The sequence below is a fragment of the Callorhinus ursinus genome, unplaced genomic scaffold (assembly GCF_003265705.2).
Source record: "Callorhinus ursinus isolate GAN/ISIS: 27379988/994484 unplaced genomic scaffold, GSC_fseal_2.0 scaffold5, whole genome shotgun sequence".
Classification (NCBI taxonomy): Eukaryota; Metazoa; Chordata; class Mammalia; order Carnivora; family Otariidae; genus Callorhinus; species Callorhinus ursinus.
Genome location: NW_027397067.1, coordinates 73,822,213 through 73,843,885, shown reverse-complemented (window position 1 = coordinate 73,843,885; position 21,673 = coordinate 73,822,213). Strand labels below are relative to the sequence as shown.

Genomic DNA, 21,673 nt, shown 5'->3' with positions numbered 1-21,673 from the left:
GAGGACCTTCCAGGGTCTTGTTAAAGTGGGGTTCTAGCCCCATCCCAGACTTCCTGACTGAACCGGTGGGGGTGGGCTCCCCAAATCTGCATTTGTAACAGCTTCCCAGTGAGCCCAAGGCCTAAAGGTAAGAGCGGAACCGCTTGTGCTGGGGGATGGCTTTGGTCCACCACAAGTCTGTGGGTCCGGTGGTAGCAACTGGTGAGAACTGCTTCCGGGACGGTTTGGGCTAGAACCGTGGTTTTGCGGACTCCCTTCCTGCTGTCCAAGAGGCGCTGCACATTTTTATCCGTAGAACCATTTGTTTTTTCCCTGACCAATTTGGCTCATTATGCTGGAGGGATAATTTAAGAAATCCATCCCAAACAATTTTTTTTTCCTACCAGAAGACTCTTCTCACATTTAGAGGGCTATACATATAACAAATGTGGGGAAGGAACAAGTCTTTTATTGTAGGCTGGCAATTTTAATGATAATAACATAAAAATGTAGGTATTTTTGTTCAGGATACAGATTGCACACTCTGTTGGTCATAGTCCTGGGCACATAGAGCTCCACAAATCTGTTGACTATTGAATGCTCAGATGTTGCCTGGAGAACCTTCTAGAAACATCAGTATTACTTAAAATCATCTAATTGCTGAGAGAAACGTTAGTAATTTATTCTAAAATCCTCATTTTAAAAAATGAGTCAGCTGAGGCTCACAGAGGTGTTATTCTTGGGTCTACATGAACAAGTACATGGTATTTTCTAAATTTTAAATGAAATGCAATGATCGTAAGGGTGATGATGACCATAAGCCATCATGTTTGATCTTCCTCATATCCATGGAAAATGGGCAGAAGGAGCATTATTTAAGTGAGGAGTCCCCTCCATGCACATTCCCTGGCAGGGTTCCCCATGTTCATGTCCTCTTAGAAAGGACTGTTCTTTCAGTGTAACAATTTAGTGCCAAGATCTGGAGTCAAATTTCCTGGCTTCGCCATTTAATCTTGAACAAGTGGATTAAGTCTCTGCACATTGGTGTTCTTATTTATAAAAGGGAGCCAACAGTAATTTTTACCTCTTAGGGTTATTACGAGGATGAAATGATATCATATATGGAAAATGCCTAGGAAAGTACATGGCAGATAATAAGTCCTTGACAATATTAGCTATGCTAATATTAGCATTTTTAAATGTCCCCATCCTACAGCAGTTCTCTGACTCATATATGCTTATTGTTCTGCCTCTCTGAACTTCCATATTTATTAAAATCGATAATCCTGTGTGTAGCAGGGTGAGCTTGATTTCAAGTAAAGGAAAACCCAACTTAGTGTGGCTTATGCAACTTTAAGTCTAGAGACAGCGCAGGCTCCAGGGTTGGGTGATTCCTTCTTTCTGCTCCACCGGTCCCAGTGTGGGCTCCATCCTACAGCCAGTTTCGTCATGGCTGTGGGATGACTCGGGTAGCAATCAGGATATCACTTTCTTCCCTTTTCACATCCAGCAGGAGAAAGAAAAAGGCAGTCCCCCAGCATGGAATGCAGATCTTTGCCTCTCATCTGACTGGGCACAGTTAATGTGCAAGTCCACTCCTCCATCACATAGCTGCTAGGAGATGGCCGTGGGCTAGTTGGCTGAAGCCTAGGTTCCTGAGCTGTCCTTAGCAAGGGACCTGTTATTGCTACGCACTGGCCCAGCTTGGTTAAGTCAAACTCCCTGGAGTTAGAGCTGGCTAGAGACAAGAGCAGACGTGGGTTCTATGAGGAAGGACGGAGGAAGAAATGAGGCTGCATTTGGCAACCAAGGATGTCTAATGTCCAGGTATAGACATGAAAAAGCAACATGGTTTTGATAAGCATACTAATGCTTAGATTCCCATTATAATTTTCACAGCAGATTATGTAAAAATCGCTTTTATCTTGAAGGTTAATTAATTACATTTTTGTATATTTCAGAAAATGTTAGCAAACTAAAGAGACTTGAATATTTGAATTTAGCTTTAAACAACATCGAAAAAATTGAAAATTTGGAAGGTAAGAATTTTCTTCTTATATTTTATTATGAATTAAAATTGAGACTTACAACTAAATTTAAACAGTATCACTTAACCAATAGGCACACTTTTCAAGTTAGCATTTTACCTAAGTCTTGTGTTTATTAATTATTGTGATAAAAATTCAAACAATAACGAGGGACATAAATTTGAAAATGGAAGTCCACATCATCCCCTCCTAAAACAGCTTCCTTCCCAGGGATAGAAGGTAGTTTTGTTTCATTTGCTTTCTATTAGTGGGATCATACATGCGTATTCTTTTGAAAATTGATTTCTTCTATGAAATTACCTTGTTCTTTGCTATCCAGGAAATGTGGGGACTCTCTACCAGAATGGTGGTACACTGATTTATCTCCCAGTTTGTCTGCAGATGGACATTTGGGTTGTTTCCAGCATTTTGCCATAATAAGCATGGCCACAATGAGGGTTCTTTTACATTGCACCGTGTGTATGTGTACATTTTTTTATAGGACAAACACTTAGACATGGAATTCCCGGGTTTAAATATGCACCGTCTGAAAAATATTGCCAAATTGTTCACCAAAAAGGTTGTATCAATTTACTTTTGTACTGGTAGTCCATGTGAGTACACATTTTTACACAAGCTCACTAATATTTTTTATAAGGAATCTTTTTTTAAAAATGGGAAGGCATTGTTATCAAATAATTTTTTAAATTTGCATCTCACTTACGATTATTGAAAGTCCATATAACCCTTCCAATTTTTATTGAGTATTTGTATTTCTTATTATGTGAATTACTACTTCATATTCTTTGGTCATTTTTCTATTGATTTATCTTTTTTCTTTTTTTTAAATGTGCTCTTATACATTCCAGATGTTAATCCTTTATGTATGGATGGATATTTTCTCTTGAGTCGACTACTTTTATTTTGTTCCAATTATGACACTAGTATTATTCAGAAGTCTTACATTTTAATATACTCAACTTTATCAATTTTTTTCTTTATAGTTTCTGAATATAAATATATTCTATATTCTGGCTTTAATGATTGTATTTTTTACATTTAATTTCTCTAGTACATCTCACATTTATCACACAAAAAAAGGAACCAATGTATTTTTGGGATAAAGAAAATGTGATAGACACACACATGTACTCAGGTACACAATGGAATATTACTTAGCCATAAAAAAGAATGGAATCTTGTCATTTACGACAACATGGATGGACCTTGAGGACATTATGCTAAGTGAAATAAGTCAGACAAAGACAAATACCATATGATCTCACTTATATGTGAAATATAAAAAGCAAAACAAAACACCAAGCTCAGAGATAAATAGAATAGAAGATTTGGTGGTTGCCAGTTGTGGGGGTTGGGGGGTGCAGGCAAAATGGATGAAGGAAGTCAAAAGGTAAAATTAAAAAAAAAGGCACAGTGAAAAAAAGGTACAAAATTTAAAACTATAAAATAAGTCATGAGGATGTAAGGCACTGCATGGTGACTATAACTAATAATGCTCTGTTGCATATTTGAAAATGCTAAGAGAGTGGAACTTAAAAATTCTCATCATAAAGAAAAAAATTCTGTAATTCTGTAAGGTGATGGATATTAACTAGACTTCTGATGGTGATCATTTCACAATCTATACAGACATCAAATCACTATGTTGTATATCTGAAACTAATATAATGCTGTATGTCAGTTATACCTCAGTAAAAAATAAAATAAGGTAAATGTGGAAAATTGTATTTTTTTCTCAAAATGTCTCTTACTTGAAATATTTGAACCATTTATTTTGTAATTGATATATAATTCACACCATAAAACTCACCATGTTAAAATATACAAGTCAGTGGTTTTTAGTATATTCACAAGGTTGTGTGCCTGCCCTTCACCACTATCCACTTCCAGAACATTCCATCACCCCATACAAAACCCTGTATCCGTTGGCATCCACTTCTCATTTACTCCTTGCCTTGGCCCCTCATTTACTCTTTGCGTCCATAGATTTTCCCATTCTGAGCATTTAATGAAAATGGAATTGCAGAATATGTGGTCCTTTGTGCCTGTAGCATAATGTTTTCAGGGTTTATCTGCGCTGGGGCACGTATTGGTACTTCCTTCCCTTTTGTGGCTAACATTCCATTATGTGGATGCACAACATTTCGTTTGCCCGCTTGTTAGCTGATGAGCGTTTGGGTTGTTTCCACTTTTTGGTTATGAATAAAGTTACTGTGAACATTAATGTACAAGTTTTTGCATAAACATGTGTTTTCAATTAATTTAGTATACATCTGGGAATGGAATTGCTGGATCATGCAGTAACTCTCTGTTTAAGGTTTTAAGGAACTGCCATACTGTTTTCCAAAGTAGTTGTACCATTTTACATTCCCACCAACAGTTTCTGAGTGCTCCGACTTCTCCACATCCTCACCAACACTTGTTATTTTATATTTGTATTTATGTGTTTGTTTTTATAGGCGCCATCCTGATGGGTGTGAGGTGGTATCTCATCGTGGTTCTGATTTGTGTTTACCTAATGACTGATGAGCTTGGGCATTTTTTATGTGCTTATTGGCCATCTGTATACCTTATTTGGAGAAATGTTTATTTAGAACCTTTGCCCATTTTCTAATTAGGTTATTTGTCATTTTACTGTTGAGTTGTAAAGCCTATTTATATATTTTGGATACTAGAATCTGGTCAGATACATGATTTGTAGATACATTTTTTTCATTTTGTGGATTTTCTTGTCAGCTCTCTGATGGTGTTCTAAAGAAAGCTAAAAAAATAGCTTTCTTGAGATATAATTGATATACAAAACCTGCACGTATTTAATGTAAACAGTTTGTTGAGTTTGGATATATGCATACCCTGTGAAAGCCATCGCCACAGTCAAGGTAATAGACATACCCATCACCTCTCATCTCCCCTAGAACTTCTTTAAAAGTACTAGATTGAGCTTCCGTTTCTCTTGCACTGTATTCCTTTTACTTAAACCTCTTTGTCTTGTTATTCTACATTCTGGAAGGTTTCCTGTTTCACTTTGCAGGCTTCTATTTTGCGCTTTTATTTTATTTTTTTACATGCCTGGTAACACTTGGTGTCTGTTCATAATCACGACGGATTTGGCTGATTAGGTGGCTGGCGCAGGCTCATTCTGTGCTTGTGAGGTTCTCTTTCCACATCCGGCCTCTCACTGGGCTGGCAGGGCTACTGGGGTCTCTGTGCGAGTGAGCAGGGCATGGCGACTGGCAGGCTTGACTCCGGAGTACAGGGGCACGGGGCAGAGGCGCGCGAGCTGCTCTCCCCACGCCGCTCCCATCTGCCAATAGCTAAAATTAGGAGGACTTTACTTAGGGTACGATGGATTTTAGCCTGTTTGCCTCCTAGTGTAGAAATGGGTATTTTGGTGACTCTCAAGGTTATAGAGCAACAAAGACATAAGTATTCATCATACGTTCTGAATTTTCATCCTCAAAACCCAAAATACCATCACAATCGAAGGGCCAAAGCCATCCTCAGTGCTGGAACTGGGAAGATTCTTCTCATCGTGGGCATTTTTCTGCATTAGAGGTGGAGTCATCCCGTTCCTCCAGCTGCCACACTCTACAGCCCCGTCGCGCAGTCTCCTGTTAACAAGTGGCATAACAAAAGTTACTCTGCATGCATGTTTTGTGATAGTAAAATGTCAATCCGTAATGTCAGAGAAGTAATTAAAACTCTCGCTCTCAGTTGCCATGTCCAGGGCTTGTTTTTGTTAAGAAAGGATCTTGGAAGGACTCGGAGAGTTGTTTTTCTGTATGTTTTGCTCATCTGCCACAAGAGGGCAGCATCACCACTATTGTCTTTTTGAGCTTTGGGAACTGTAGTCCACAGCCCTCTGCTGACCTCTACCTGGGCACTTCTTGAGAGCGCCACCTTCCACCTCTGAGGGAGGCACTGGGTGCAGAGTAGTTTGAGGATATGTCTGGGGGATGGGCAGTAGGGAGGGAGGATGCATCATATCGGCTGGTAAATATGTACTCTGTTTAATTTTAAAGGTTTGAGGTGAGAGGAGGAAGACAGATATACATCCCTCAGCCCACCTACTTGAGTTAATGTCAATATCATTTTAAGCATAAGATGGACTTTTGCTTGTTTATTTTTATGTTTTGCTGGATGGCAAAAGCTAGCTAGCATACCTTTTCCCCCCTCTGTTTTGGATTCACTGGGATCTAATAAATTGCCTTCGTTTTCCAGCCCTATTCCTGACTCACTCTAACCTGGAAGGAGAGGTGGGGTTTCTAATAGTGTGAGGTTCCCCCCTTGGGAAATCAATGTTGTCAATTTTAATGACCTTCTCACCCCCATGAGCCATCGAGGTGGACCTTCGAAGAACAGATGGACAGTGGGACTCGGTTGAAGGTAGGAGTGCCTAACTCCAGAGAGAGGCTTTCTCAAGCCTGGCTAGTTCAGCAAGAATTGTTCATTAGGATGGCAGATGTGCTTTACTTTCTTTTGGGTAGGCCAAGTAGGACAATTAAGATTTATCATTTTGGAAAATATAATGAATATTTGGAGGGTCCTTCATCAACAAAATTACAGCAAAATAAAAATTATATAGATTTTTGAACATGTTGGAGTCTTTCAAATGTCACATTTTTCTTCCTTTTGTCCTTCCTTCCTTACCATTGATGGAGTGGAAAAGTCTATAAAAGGGACCAGGAGTAATAAGCTGCATTATAAAAGTGAAGAAGGAGAGAGTAGTATCATTGTTTCCGAGACAATTGAGACATTTCGGAGAGGATTCATGGTCAGTTAAGAAGTGCACTTGACATGATGAGCAACAGGTGATATATGGAATTGTTGAATCACTATATTATACACCTGGAACTAATATAACACTGTTAACTGAAATTAAAACAAGAACTTAAAAAGAATTTATGGTCAATCATGCCAAATGTGCCGACTGTTTAGTGACATAATGGGTTGAGAAGGTCTGTTAGATTTGTCAACATGAAGGTCTCTCTCATCACCTTTAGAGGAGCAAATCTAGTAGAATATTGAGGATGGAAGCCAAAACCAATGGGCTGAACAATGACTGGGGATGGAGAAAGAACCAGTACATATCGATTTAGGCTGGCTTATAATATAACAATGGGCATTGCCTACTTCTGGTTCTGCCTGCTTCTTCAGATTCACTTCTTTGCCCCAAGAATTTTTTTTCCCTAGAATGCATATCTTTTCTCTCCTTTCTCCATTATTAGACATAAGCTTGAGGTGAAAAGCCATGGATTTTTTTTAACCACTTTATCCTGAAGACCTGGCTCAGTAACTTGGTCATAGCAGGTACCCGTGAACTCCTGGATGAATGAATGAATGAATGAATGAACGCATGGAGGGATGACTCTAGGGTGACACCCTACATTTGGAAGCACTAAGGTAGAACTATCTTATTTGGAAGATTCTGGTTTGGGATATGATTATATTGGAGGAAAACTTGGAATTCTGGACATGACAGAGTCAGATGCTAACATCAAGAAAGGGTAAGGAAGAGAGAACACTAGCATTTAATGAAGCTCGTTCCAACATATAGCCTTCAGCAATGAGAAGAACCTTGCCAAAGGTGACACGGTTGCAGAGCTATGAACCCAGCTGAATCAAATCATACTGGTGAGGTTACTATATCAGGAACCAAAGCTTGCCCTAAGTTATATAGCCACGAAACAACAGAAAAGCAAGATATAATCAGGAAGCATAGGGGAGGGCTGGAGCAGGTAGATGTTTGAAGCAATGAGGGTACAACAAGGTAGGGCTGGGTTTTCAGCCGGAAATGGCTCTCTAGGTATTAATGGCCACAAAATCTGCCAGGTTGATCCAACAAGCATGAACCAGCCACAGGGGGGACAGCCTTCTACTGAACCTAGCCCACAGAGGCTGCTGTATGAACCAGGTCAACTCTTCCTAAGTCCACAGCAAGGAACTGCAAACTCTCTGCTCACAGGAGAGCAAGCATCCTTCTTCCCCCATAAGCACATTGTTCAACATAACCCTAAGAGTGCTTATTGGGTTATTTCTCATCCTAGCTAGTGTTTACTGAAGCTCTCTAGGTGGCAGGTACTGTGCTAAGTACCTGACATGAATCATCTTATATTGTCCTCACAGCAACCCCTGATTGGGTACCAATGCTCTTATAATACCACAGAGGCAAAGGCGGAGGCTCATAACTTATCCAACATCACATAGCAAGGATGTGGCCAAGACAGAACTTGAACTCCTATCTGCCTAACTCTAAAGTCTGCATTCCTAACTAGCAAGTTCCCATGGGACGTGAGTGAAGGGAGTTGATTGAAATTTCTGTAGCATCCAGCCATCTCTATAAACCATCTTTGCATCCGTGACTCACCCTTTTTCTATTACTCCTCTGAGGACCCAACTCTTAATATTTGCTGGTACCTCCAGTGCAGTCCTTGGCGGTCTTGGAGTCATTCTGTCTCTTCGGTGTGACTTTGTAAATATTAACTCCGATGCCTGGGTTTTACAAACTGCCTTTCCTTTTGGGGACCCCTCCCGCCATCACCCTTCATGGCAAGATGTGTCCTACCTACCTGACAAAATTCTCAGAACAGATTGCAGGTGTCCTCTCTAGAGGAGCTTTGTTTTGGTGTCGTGTCCACCCTTAGCAGCGCATAGTGACCAAATCCGTACGTTACCCAGCCCAGGGCTTGCAGATATGGACAGGGAAAGTGATTTTTCCCCGGCTGGAGGGGTGAAGGGGAAATGCTCATAGAGAAGCGAGTCAGGGCTAAACCTTTGAGTTGGTATTTCTGAAAACCCACTTCTTGGTAAGCCAGGCAATTAATCAGCATACTTAAAAATGTTGTAGTTATTGTTCCTGCTATGAGCTGTTACACACATTTCATTACCAGTGTGTTTTTTTTTTTTTTGCTTTATTTTCTTTTTACTTCTTTCAACAGGATGTGAAGGGCTGACAAAACTCGACCTGACCGTAAATTTCATTGGAGAGCTGAGCAGCATTAAAACCCTTCAGCACAATATCCACCTGAAGGAGCTGTTTCTCATGGGTAACCCATGTGCTGACTTTGATGGTTACAGGCAGTTCGTGGTGGCGACTCTTCAACAACTAAAGGTATGCTTATTTTAATGATGCAGAAATCTCAGAGAAATGAAAACAAGCAACTGCAATAATGCCTGTTTATTCACAGCATTGTCAGGGAATGTGTGGAATATTCCAGAAAATCAGAACTAATCCTTCGATTTACTGAAACTTTAAAGTTATTTTAATAGCTTTAATAAACTTTTGAAAAATAAATTCAATACCTTTCTCCTTTCTCATTTAGAACACAACAGAGCTTAGCTGAACTGTTACTTGATGAACACGAATCATAGTCTTGGAGGGCACTCATCATTACTAATGGCAAACCAAAACTTAAAAGAGTTTTTGAGATGATGACAGCTAGATACCTTTGTGTTACGTTGTCTTTAAACTACTGTGCTTTTATAAATTCTTTTCATTGCTTTCTCTTAACTCATTCTCTGTGTTAGTGGTTCTCAGACTTTGCTATGCTTTGGAATTCTTGGGTGGTGTTTGCTGGGCGACACCCCAGAGTTTTGGATTCACAGGTCTGATGTTGGCACCCAGGATTATCCATTTCTAATAAACTCTCAGATAGCACTGATGCTCCCGGTCCAGGGACCTCATTTGAGAGCCTTTGCTCTATGTGTTAACCTGTTATGCTCTATCTCCCTTCAATGTTTTTGAAACCTGGGGAAAAACAGATGGTTTCTAGAGAAATCATATACCCAATTATGTTCAACTAGTAATGTTAAATTTTCATGTAATTCCCAGAGTTTCAGACCTGCGTGCAGCCCCATGCTTCTGCAAAAAAAATGCAGGGATGCATTGGCTTCGTGATAGGCATTTTCTTTTATTCTCAGAGGACATTTGTTTTTAGACTGCTGTGTTCTGCACAGTCGAGATTGCTGGATTTATGGAACACATTTCTTCTAATGTAATTTTTTTTTTTTGATTAAGAGAATGAGTGACTCAGGTAATTGAATCTGGAATACATATTTAGAATAAAATGATAAATTAGCTCAAGCATAACCCAAGCTGATCATCATTATACAATGACGTACTGAAACATTGAACTGATAAGGACCAGCATATCACAGAAATGGATCCTGTAGCACACCACTATGAGCCACTTCCCTGGATGGGTGCTGGATCCCCTGTTGTTGCTGTGCATTCAGGCTGGAAGCTGTGACAGCTGTTGGCCAGGTGCCGGAAACCTGCAGCCCGTATGAGTCCTTATATCCAAAACGTACTGTAAATTATTTTTCCAAATATCCACATTATAATTTTGATTTATAATTTTACTGATCTTGGTAATTTTTTAAATTTATATTTTAACCAACCTTTGTGTGGTTTTCCTTTTGTGGTTGTTTCCTATTGTTTTGGTAACGAATTGCCACAGACATAGTGACTTAAAACAACACAAATTTGTGCTCTTACCGTTCTGGAGTGAGAAGTCTAAAATTAAGGTGTTGGCAGGGCTGTGTTCCTTCTGCTGCCCTCAGGGGAGAATTCGTTTCCCATTTTGAGCTTCTAAAAGCGCCTGCTTTTTTGAGCTTATAGCCGCTACCTTTGTCTACAAAGCCAACAGTAGCATCTTCTAATCTCTCCCTGACTCTGACCCTGATACGTCCGCCTTCTTCTTTCCCTTATAAGGATGCTTGTGATTACACTGGGCCCATCCAGATAATTATTTTAATATTTCAGCTTGGAAAATCACCATAAAAACACCAGATATAAACAATGACTGTAACAGTTAACAGTGTAGTGTGTGCATCTTTTTGTTGAAGGTAGAACATGTGCCCATTTGTACTAGAGCCCAACTTTGTGTAACGTACAAGGCCCTTTTTTGTAAAGAGCATTTGCAAAGTGTCATTGTTACACTTTGGAGCTGTGGTTTGACTTGAGGCTTTGACGTTCTTCATATAGTGAACAGTTATAAAATCAATATATTTTGAGAGCTTGTCATTAATAATTAGTTTCAACAGAAGACCTACTTATTTTTTTTACCAGTAAAGATACCTTGTAACTCTGTTAATTGTATTAAATAAATGATTTTGATCAAAGTTCCTGATGTTTCCCATTAATTACTTTGCTTTTAATTCCGCATCACTATGGTGCATATTGTTTCTAAATTCACAATATTCCAATCAAAGTCAACTTGGGGCTGATTCAAATTGTGACTTTTGAATAATTGCACCATGTTGGTTGTTTTTTTATTCAAGTGGTTGGACGGTAAGGAAATAGAGCGATCAGAAAGGATTCAGGCATTGCAGAATTTTCCAGTAATTGAACAACAAATCGGAGAGCAAGAGAGAGCTTACTGCCTCAGACGAGCCAAAGACAAGGAAGAGGCTCAGAGGAACCTGCGAGAAGAGGAGGGAAATGAAGCCAAGGGGAGAAGTTACCCAGGCTTTGAAGGATGGAGGTACGCAGACATCAGGGGCTACTCTACGCACAACCAAATTACGAGAGCTTACTTTCTACTCAATTTTGGTTAAAAGCAGCAAACTATTTTCACTTCCCAAAGTGTTCGCGGTATCATATTTCAGATGGTTAATTTGAAGAATAAATTGTGATGTGAATTTTGGAGGAAAGAGTAGGAATGTCTCATTGTTTGGGTCAATTCTCTGAGGCTTTCCTCCCTTAGGAAAAAAATGCCTTTCCAAGCTAGCAAATTTAATTTGCATCTAAAATTATGCTCAGACAAATCTCTATAAGATGCACAGGAAAGATGAATTGACATGTGTACTTTGATTTAAAATAGTGGAGATATTTTAGAAAAGTTAAATGTAAATCACATTATTATAAGCCAAATAATTTTGATTACATCATAAAATATTCTGTTTTGTGAATTATATAATGAATACATTTTAATGTGATTAATAAGCCTCTAAATTGGTCTTTTATACAAGCATGAATTTTTCAAGCTTGTTTAAGTGAATTGCAGCTATAGTCAGTTGATTTGATTCCATACAGTGAAAGCTTTAAATATTTTGAAAAGAGAATCTCTTAATCTTAGAAAATAATAATTATAAAATATTTGAGACATACACAAATGTTTTAAAAATCAGTAGACACTATAGTTCTACCTGGATTTAATAAGTATCAATAATTTGCATCTTTGCTTTGGATCTTTTTAAAAATAAGAAATAAAATATCCCTGAGAGTCTGTCCCATTCTCCTTTCATCTTCAGTGGGTCCGCCATCCTAAAAGTTAAGTGCATATTTGGTATATGTGATCCCATCCATATATACATTTGAAATATATTTATGATGAAATTATGCCTCCTAGAACAAGAGTGGCTGTATCTTTTTTTTCTCACAAACGATGTCTTTCTACAACTTTGCTTTCCATTCAACGTTATGTTTTTGAGATTTTTACATATAAAGACAGGTAGAGCTAGTTCATTCATTCTAACTGGGGAATAACATTCCATTGGGTGACTAAATCACAATTTATCCCAGAGATGATGTTCAAAATATCTAACAGCTGGTGACTCATTGGCCCTGACGGATCAGGATGTGCACCAGCTCTCACAGCCTGCATGGCCCTCCTGGTGGTTGCCAGCTGGAGATCAGCCCTGGCGCAGCCATCCCTCATTGGATGGTCATTTAGATTGTTTCCCTGCTTTCATTTTCTTTGGACAATGTTGCACATGCCTCCTCATGCAGGTATGAAAGTTTCTCTAGAGTGTTCAGCAGAGACATTGCCACATCATTAATTAGGAACGTTTTTTTCCACTTTATATTCATTGCCCAATTTTTTGAACAGCATTAATTTATACTCCTATATCAACAGTATAGAAGAGTTCCTAATCCTTGCCAACACTAGATAGTATGATATTTTAAAACATGGGCCAATCATGTTGGTTGTTAAATACCACCTAATATTTTATTTAATTTGCATTCCTAGAATTACTAGTGAGTATCCGTAACTTAGATGTCTGCTTCTATTTTTATTGGCTATTCATATTTCTTCTCTTCAGGTCCTCTGCCTTTTTTAAGTAAGTTATAAGGTTTTTTTTCCTTATTGATTTATAGTTCTTTTGTATTCTAGGTGCAAATTCTTTAGCAGTTATGTACCTTGCAAATATCTTCTTCCAGCCTTTGACTTATCTTTAATTGTTATAAGTGCTTTAGCTTTATAGAATTCAAAAATATAGTAATGTAGTTAAGTTTATTTTTGTGTTTTTTGGGGGGCGCATTTATGACATTTTTCATTATTCCAGTGTCGTATCTGTCTATAGGGAATTAACCTTTGACTACAGTGTGGGGTGGGTTACCAGTCATTTCCTGTATGGGTAGCCAATTGTCCGCACCATTAGTAAGATGCTATTATTCTGATCTGTGACACCACCCTTACCATGTACTCTCTCCTTGTGTACTCATGGGTCCATTTCCGGGCTCCCTAGACTGCTTCACGGATGCACCTTCACATGGTTTTAATATCTGGAGATTTATGGTAAATCTTGATATTTGGTAGGAGGTATTCCCATTTTTCAAACTGATCTCAGCTGTTCTTAGCTCTTTACTTTTCTGTAAGAAGTTTAGAATCTGCTATTCAAATTCCCTAAAAATCCCTCGTGTAATTTTGATTGAAATTGCATTTAATTTATATGTTAATTAGGGGAAAGTTGACGTCTTCGTGACTTTGATTTTTTCCCTGCTGAACTTTGGAATAGCTTTCTCTATTTATTTAGACCTTCTTCTGAGTCCTTCAATAAGGTTTTGTAATTTTCTCCATAGAGGTTTTACACCATCTTTTATTAGATTATTTCTAAGTATCTTGTAGAATGGGATTTTTAAAATACTCTTATAATTGGTTCTTGCTGTTGTATAAAGAGACAAATGATTTCTGTATTCTGATATAGTATTAGGCAATCTTGCTGACCTTTTTAAAAAGATGTGGTGTTAGTCTATAGATGATCCTGTGTTTTCTATATAGAAGAACACATTTTTTTTTATAAACGGCAACTTTAAAAAATGTTCCAATCCTTATGCCTCTGTTTTTTTATTTTCTTTATGGTGCCTGCTAAGGCCTCCAGTATAGAGTGGGGTAGCCGCAGTAAGAGTGACGGTCTGCCTATAGCCCTGACTGTGTGAAGAATGTTTCCAATCTAAGGTGTTTGCTGTGGGGTTTTAGGTAGAGCTAAGCAGGTTTCCTTTGATTCCAAGTTGATGAAGAGCTTTTATCATCACAGATACTGGATCTTATGAAATGCTTTTTTTGCATCTATTGAGATAGCCATGTGTGTCTATTAATGTGTTAAGTCACATGAATAGATTTTCCAATATTAAGCCATCCTTGAATTTCCAGAATAGATTCACTTTGTCCATGGCATATTTTTAATAGATTTCTGCATTCATTTTGCTAATATTTTATTTATAATTTTTAAACCTGTGTTCGTAAGTGAGTTTATGCTGTAATATTCTTTTTTCATTGTACTTTCCCCAATGTTTTGCATCAAAGTTATAATAGGCACATAAGTTGTGTTGGGGATAATTTCTTCTTCTTGGCTTATACACATTTACAAATGTTTAAAATTATCTGTTGCTTGCATTGAGTAGAAGCATACAGTTGGGTTTTTTGCAGGTGCTTACTTGCTTCCCCCAGGACTGACTGGCTGGTCCTGCAGCCATTGCTCCTCTGACTACATTTCACCTATTTGAACAGAAACCCAGACATTCTGGAGGAAGGTCATCGAGATAGTGAATCATTGACTTAGAGAGGAGTAGGGCGCTACTCCCCTTTCAAGACTGCAAGAAGAAATACCATAAAGATGCCAGGGCTGCAAGAAGGGGAGACAAGCATCTCATCCCTTGACTAGATCCGAAGCCTGCTTCCAGTCTTGAGAATTGAAGAGATGAGATGTGTCCTGGAATAGCCTAGAGCAGAAGGGTCAGGAAAGTGGGCATTAATGGAATCGGCTTATACTTCAAGCATCTGTCATGGCAAGGGTTTGTGAATATCCCATGGGCCAAGTACGTATGGTAGAAGGAACTGCACTTGAGCTGTCTTTGAAGGGCTACTGCCCAAGAGAGTGGTGGCAATAAGAGACCATGGGGTGGATTGTCAGTGGCAGAAGCTGAGGAGTTGTCACACACAACCAGCTGGGTAGTATGTTGATCAGTCTGACAGAGAACAATGGACTTGGAAGGCTATTGCAATATCTCTAAGAACCAATAAATGTGCTCACAAGAGAAAGCCAGTAACTGGGCATTAGCCCTAGAGAGGGAGCCAGAAGCCAAGGTCTAAGAGCATCTGTCTCAGAAGGTGTTTGCTTCCTTGTCCCCATCCATTGTCCCAGGCCCAAACTTCTGAAGTCAGGGGGACCTGAAAAAGCCAGTGAGGTGAGAAACAGAGGGAAGGAGTAGATGAGCAATGAGAGGTTGGAGTAGCCCATCCCCTCTCCCCACGCAGAGCCCAGTCATGAATTGGGAGAGGGGAGGAGGGTTTGGAAAGGGAGGGGTAGGGCTTCAGTTTGGATGTAAGTGAAGTTTTATTTGAACTGGAGGCCTTTAATACCTTTAGCTGAGATGGGACTATTTTTGGGACTGTCGGGCTGTGGGATGTGCTCACGAGCGGGAAGAGAGTTCTGAGAGCACAGCTTTGAAGGAAGTGGCTGAAGAGCATATTGTTTGTTCATATCCTAATGAGCTCAGTCTGCTTCATCACCCAGCTGTGTGCATTTACATGCATTTTGCTTTCGGAGACTTAAGTTATTTAGCTGATATTTCTATAGTTTTTCTGAAGTGCAATTATTTTTATGTTTATTATTACTTTTTTTACATTGCAAAAGATAAAAGTGAACCAACTAGTCACTTTCCAGCAAAAACAAATTCTTTTAACTGAAAATGGAACCAATTATTTCAGTGATGATTACCTAGAATGTTGGAGAATAGTATAGATCCCCTTAATAGATTGCCTTTTCAACACCATAAAGACCTGTAGCTATATGGCAAAACATTCGTTTTCAGCAATTTGCATGATTTTGCTTATTAAACTATCTAGTTACATTTTGCAATATGTAACAAAGTGTAAGCAGAATCTTACTCTGTGTTCTGTTTATACTGTTTAAATTTCACATTCTAGTGTTTTTGGTCCATCCCTTCAAAAAGCATCTTATTTGAAGGTCAACTAAATGAGCCTTTGGTGTCATCTCATTTCTGTACCATCAATAAAATGTACCATTTAATGAGTACCTACCATTTGCCATACTTGGTGCTGGAGGCTTCACGTGGATTTTTTTCATGTAACGTCATTTTGAAAGAGAGTGTATGTTGCAGGGAGAGCTGTGGGGAGAGAAGCTCCCAGTGTTTACTGTTTGAATGCTGTCATTTTTCCTCTGCTAGAATAGCATCTCCTGAAAATAGTGTCATTGTCTGTGCCTGGCACACAGAAGATGCTCAATAAATATTTCTTGAATCCACTGAATGAATGTCAGATAACCCTTATGCCCATTTGATGTCATATAGAGACATCATTTAACTCTCTGACAATCCACAAAACATGAATAAAAAAGAGAACACAGCACTGTTACCATCTAAAGCTATGACATCAGAAGTTATCCATAAAAGACCATACCATGGAAGATCTCATATAGCTCACTAGAGAATTCTGGAGCTAGAGGATCATTAAAGAACCTGGACATAATCTGATCTAAGTTGCCTGTTGGAAAGATTCCCCTGGGAGCAGTGTGGAGGATGGAACTGAGGAGTGCCAGAATGGAGGTGGGCTGATTGGGAAGGCCCAGTGGTTCCTGAGTTTGACCATCAGAACCTCTTGCAAAATATCATAAAACACAGATCCCTGGGCCCAAGCCCACATCTACTGCGTAGACTTTCTGGTGAGAGCTCAGGCATCTGTGCTCTTCATAAGGCTCCCCAGGTGACTCTCATCAGCCAGGCCTGGGGGCCCTTCCGTCTGCACTGCAGTGTGCCCTGTGTTAGATGATGAGGGCCTACCCCAGTTGGGGCAGTACTTTCATCCACCTTGGCTTACATAGGCTCTCTGATTTCAGAGATGTCTTGTCATTCAAAGGTAAGAAGATAACCTAAGAAAAATGTGTAAGAGATTTAAGGGGCAGCATTGAGCATGAAACTCAGTGACACCCAGCATTGGTCTTACATGCTTTGGATCTATTCATTCTTTCCAAGCCCATTTTCTGTAGAGAGCAAAGACCACATCCAGGCACCAGAAGGACAAGAAGGGGAATGCAACCAAAAGAAGTTCAAGGACAGCGAAGATGACCTGGAATTCTGGAACAAGCCCTCTTTGTTTACTCCTGAATCTCGATTGGAAACACTTAGGCATATGGAAAAACAACGGAAAGACCAAGAAAAATTAAGGTATTTCATTTTTTCCAATCATTGAGAGAGATACAACGCTCTCCTAGGGATTATATATTCATGATTGCACATGATTTGGCTCCTTATGTGCATTCAGTCTTTGCTAGCCATCACGCATTGACTTTGCTTTCTTCTAGGTTCAGCTTCCTGTTGCATTGTATCTACTAATGTTTGTTAATATCAGACTCCATTCTTTAGGATGTCACGAATGATGGCATTTTAGGTAGTGTTGTTTGGATGTCTTTAATTTTTCAACAACTTTCAGCGAATCAAATGCAAGTATGTCCTGGGTTAGAGATACTGATTTTCATGCCACCAAGAAAAGGGATGAGTAAATTCCTTTGTGTCTCGTAATTTGCAAAATTAGAAATTAGTTTCACTAGGCATTATATTTTCCTAATACAACTCTCTTGGACATTCCCTAGTATGCTTTCACTTCTGAATTGTTTAGATGTAATTTGATGATTTGTTAGAAGCTGGAATGCTTAAACTGTTATTTTCAGAGAGGCTTTTTAAAAGCTAAGTTCTGTGTCATTTCATGTCATTGCTCAGGTCTAGCATGTAAAATGTACCACTTATGGAAATACTTCTAATTCCTGTGCTTGGGAATGGGATCATTTAGCTCTGATATACCGCTGTCTGCATGGAAGTCACGAGAGTGAAGCACAGTGTCTTTCCCTGTGATTATCGACTGAAAGCAAGAACCTAAGAGATTAAAAAAGACTATTAGCCACCATACAGTACATCATTAGTTTTTGATGTAGTGATCCATGACTCATTGTTTGTGTATAACACCCAGTGCTCCATGCAACACATGCCCTCCTTAATACCCATCACTGAGCTAACATAACATAATTAAAATAGAAATAAAAATAAAAAAGACTATTAGCAATCGCTGCTGCTTTCATGCCATTTTATTCATCAGCTAGATGACAGGGAGGTACCAAAATTGAATTTTATCCAAAATGCTTGTTTGTAAAATGTGGTAGTTTGTACACAGAGAAGCCACCCCATGCTTTGGGGAGAGCATTGGAATAGCATCTGAAAATGTGGGCTCAACGTGACGACTCTGCCACTTACTGTCTATGGGATGCTGGCAAATACCTAACTTCGCATCTGTTTCCTCGTCTGCTAAACAGAGATTCTTGTCCCTGCCTTACCTCCCCCGCTACGTTGTTAAGACAATCATAGGAGCCAATGTGTAAAAGTACTTTGCAGACTTAAGAAACTTCTGAAATGGAAATTCGACATGTTTTTATATAATATGTATCGTTTTTCTGACATATATGCAATGTACACGCATATATACACATCATATGTATCTATGTTTACATAGATAAAATGTATATATAGGACAATATATTGTGTGGTACATTGTATTGAGCCTGAAACCAGGAAACATTTTTTTTCTCTCCCTAACAGCCAAAATAAAGTACAGCTGAATTGGGGAGAAGTCCAAGTCACCCCATACAGTATGCTCTAGTGTACCCAGTCCCATGCGTCCCTGAGATGTTTGCCTCTCCTGGATGTCCCTTAATTGTCCTGGGTCATGGAGAATAATGCAGTACAGGGACATATTAACTTATTGGACCTGGGGACCCAGTTTAAGATGCAGAAAAATGTGCATAAATTTACATTTCAAAATAAAGTTAACTGATACAAAATCGTATTAAAAGAATAGAAATCCAAGGCAAAGAGTTGCCTACAGTTCCATCTTCTAAACACATTTCTCCATCTGGTCTTCCAGTGCTCATCCATATATGCCTTTTTAAGTTTGTATATATCTTCGTTACTGTTTAAATAGCTGGAACTTAACATTCTACATTTTTCTTTCATGCTATCCCATGAACCTTTCCTCTCTGCACCGTTTCTTTTCCTCCTGTCTCTACCCCCTCCAGGTAATGAGTGTTAACAGGCTGGGGTCAATCCCACCAGAACTTTCTCCACCCTCTACAATCGTCTAAATCATCTCTGCAAATGGATGATTTGGGATCTTTTGTAAAAAACAAAAATGGACTTATATTTTATGTGTTTGTGCTCGCTAAATAACATCATCGACATTTTCTATCACTTTTGAGACCAATAGGTGAAGAGCAAACACATTTTTTAACAACTGCAAACTATTTCATAGCATGAGCATACCACAGTGGAGCCAATGACCCCTCCACCGATGGACATTCATCATAGTTCCGGGGTTTTGCCGCTACTAAGACTGTGATAGACATCCTTTTATGTAGATTCTTATGTACTGGTATTTTTATTTCTATAGAATAGAATCTACTTGGTGTTTTAAAAATTATCATTTTTAACTAAAGCAGAGGCTGTATACACAAACGGGGAATTGACAGTTATCTGGCCAAATCATGCATAAAATAGGCTAACTTAAACATTCATGGATATTTCATGAAAAGGAAGGATCTCCTCCCCCCCCCCCATTTGAATTATTTGCCAAATTGTCTTGGTCACATTTTTGCTTTACAGCTATAGATACAATCATAAAGAAATCTGGCTTGATTGTCAATTCCCAGCATAGCATTAAAAGAATGGGCTTCATAACAGTGAATGGTTGATGTATTCAGATACCTGATCAATTTTTTCTTAAACTGTTTCACAAAAATATTTCTTTTACATTCCCTTTGTTTATTTTTCTCTTTCTCCATTGCCGCTTGTTCCCATCCACCTCCAATCTTAAGTGAAAAGAAGAAGAAAGTGAAACCACCCAGGATTTTGATCACTAAAGATGGGAAAGCCTTGAATGTAAATGATCCCAAGTACGTGAGGCCAAAGGGATACTCGAAGAAGCAGAATGTATGGTGGTGGTCATTACGATGGTTTTCATTTGCAGGTTTGCTCTGTGGAGAATATATCTAACTGCTCTTAACAAGCCTGATGAGCCTAATAGGAATGTCATTGTGTGCATATTTGAAAGCAGAGCATCTATGATGTTTTCTCGTACATGATGTTATATTTCATTGTCTTGGCATTCAGAACATGATCTTGACATTTGGAAATCCTAGTTATTTATATATCCCCTGAAACTTTGGACCATATACAGTTTTCTGCCTGAAAATTCCAAGTGCATTATTGTTATGTTTCTTAATGTTTAAAGCTCTGCCATGAACAAGCTGGCTGAGAATACTGGTACCTCTCCCTTGTGTCTGTCTACTTAACACTCTGGGACACGTCTACAAAGCCCTGGAGGCCCAAGGAAGGAAACTGATGTAGATACTTCAGTGACATTAATGAGAGAGGGAAAATATTCAAACCAGAAATCCTCAGGGATAACCATATCTACCCTGTCGGGCTGTCTTAAAATTTAAAACTAGAAAGAAAACCAAAAAAAAAAAAAAAAAAAAAGGTCTTTTGTAGCCAAAATACAGACCAAAAAGCCTTTGGACTAAATCTTGTTGGCTTCATTTCATTGCTCAAAGCCTGTTTGTTTCCCTTTCCTTTTCTATGCCAGGACCAGGAGAAAGGGACTGTCTTGATCATTCCCAGTCATCATTCATTCCATCTGCCTGGCAATCTCATGTGACGGGCAGTATTTGTTTCTCATGGGTTCCAAACCTGAGCTTGAGAGAGGTGGAGTGACTTGCCCAGGCTAATGGATGGTGTGTCTGACTTGGTCAGGCGAACCCAGTTCTAGTGACTTCCATGATCAAGTTTATATCTGCCACACAGCACATCCCTTCTTTATCCTGCAGAAATTAAGGTAGCCTAAGACCCGATGCCAGGCATGAGGATACAGCAGTGAATGTGACAGGTGTCTGCGTTCGTTGAGCTCGGAAATTTGGGGGGAAGATGGTCTCTCTTCAGCCTATGGCAGGGCCTGAGGGAGACCCTCAGGGCTCTCTGGGCCCCTGGGGAGACCACCTCTCCTCACACCACACTGACCACATTATGGGCCCCTACTGCTGACTCTAGGGGAATTCCGTGAGGAACTGAATACCCACCACTTGCCCCTACCACCTACTTTGATCCTGCTGTGGTCACCCTTCCTCACCCTCCAGGGTCATCTGTCACCACCCAGAAAGTCATTCCCATGTGGCTCTGTACACCTCCTAATCCACCTCATTCCCTTCCTCCTCCCTGACCCCTTCTTCCCTGCCACCGTGCCCTCTGGAGCTTGTGCCTCGCCAGCAAAGCCTCTGTTCTCAGCCTTTTCTCTCAGGGTCCCTCTTATCCTCTTTCATGAATGGAGACTAAGAATTCTGCCTCTACAGCTGCCCTCCTTATT

The 21,673-nt window shown here is 39.3% G+C and overlaps 1 protein-coding gene across 5 annotated transcripts in view; it reads left to right on the top strand.

Annotated features, from left to right (window-relative positions):
* The window catches only part of DNAAF11 (dynein axonemal assembly factor 11), a 75,135-nt gene that overhangs the window by 11,576 nt on the left and 41,886 nt on the right, over positions 1-21,673 (top strand). For 2 of the 5 annotated variants that reach the window (XR_012378351.1, XM_025871523.2), the window contains exons 3-7: positions 1,941-2,018; positions 8,966-9,138; positions 11,310-11,512; positions 17,245-17,436; positions 20,130-20,207. Coding sequence is in view for 4 of the 5 variants with exons in the window: in XM_025871523.2 (XP_025727308.1) it covers positions 1,941-2,018; positions 8,966-9,138; positions 11,310-11,512; positions 17,245-17,436; positions 20,130-20,207 (724 nt within the window). In the remaining variant the exon portion in view is untranslated. The remainder of the gene's footprint in view (positions 1-1,940; positions 2,019-8,965; positions 9,139-11,309; positions 11,513-17,244; positions 17,437-20,129; positions 20,208-21,673) is intronic. The other 3 variants (XM_073893217.1, XM_073893218.1, XM_073893219.1) reach the window with 3 other exon arrangements.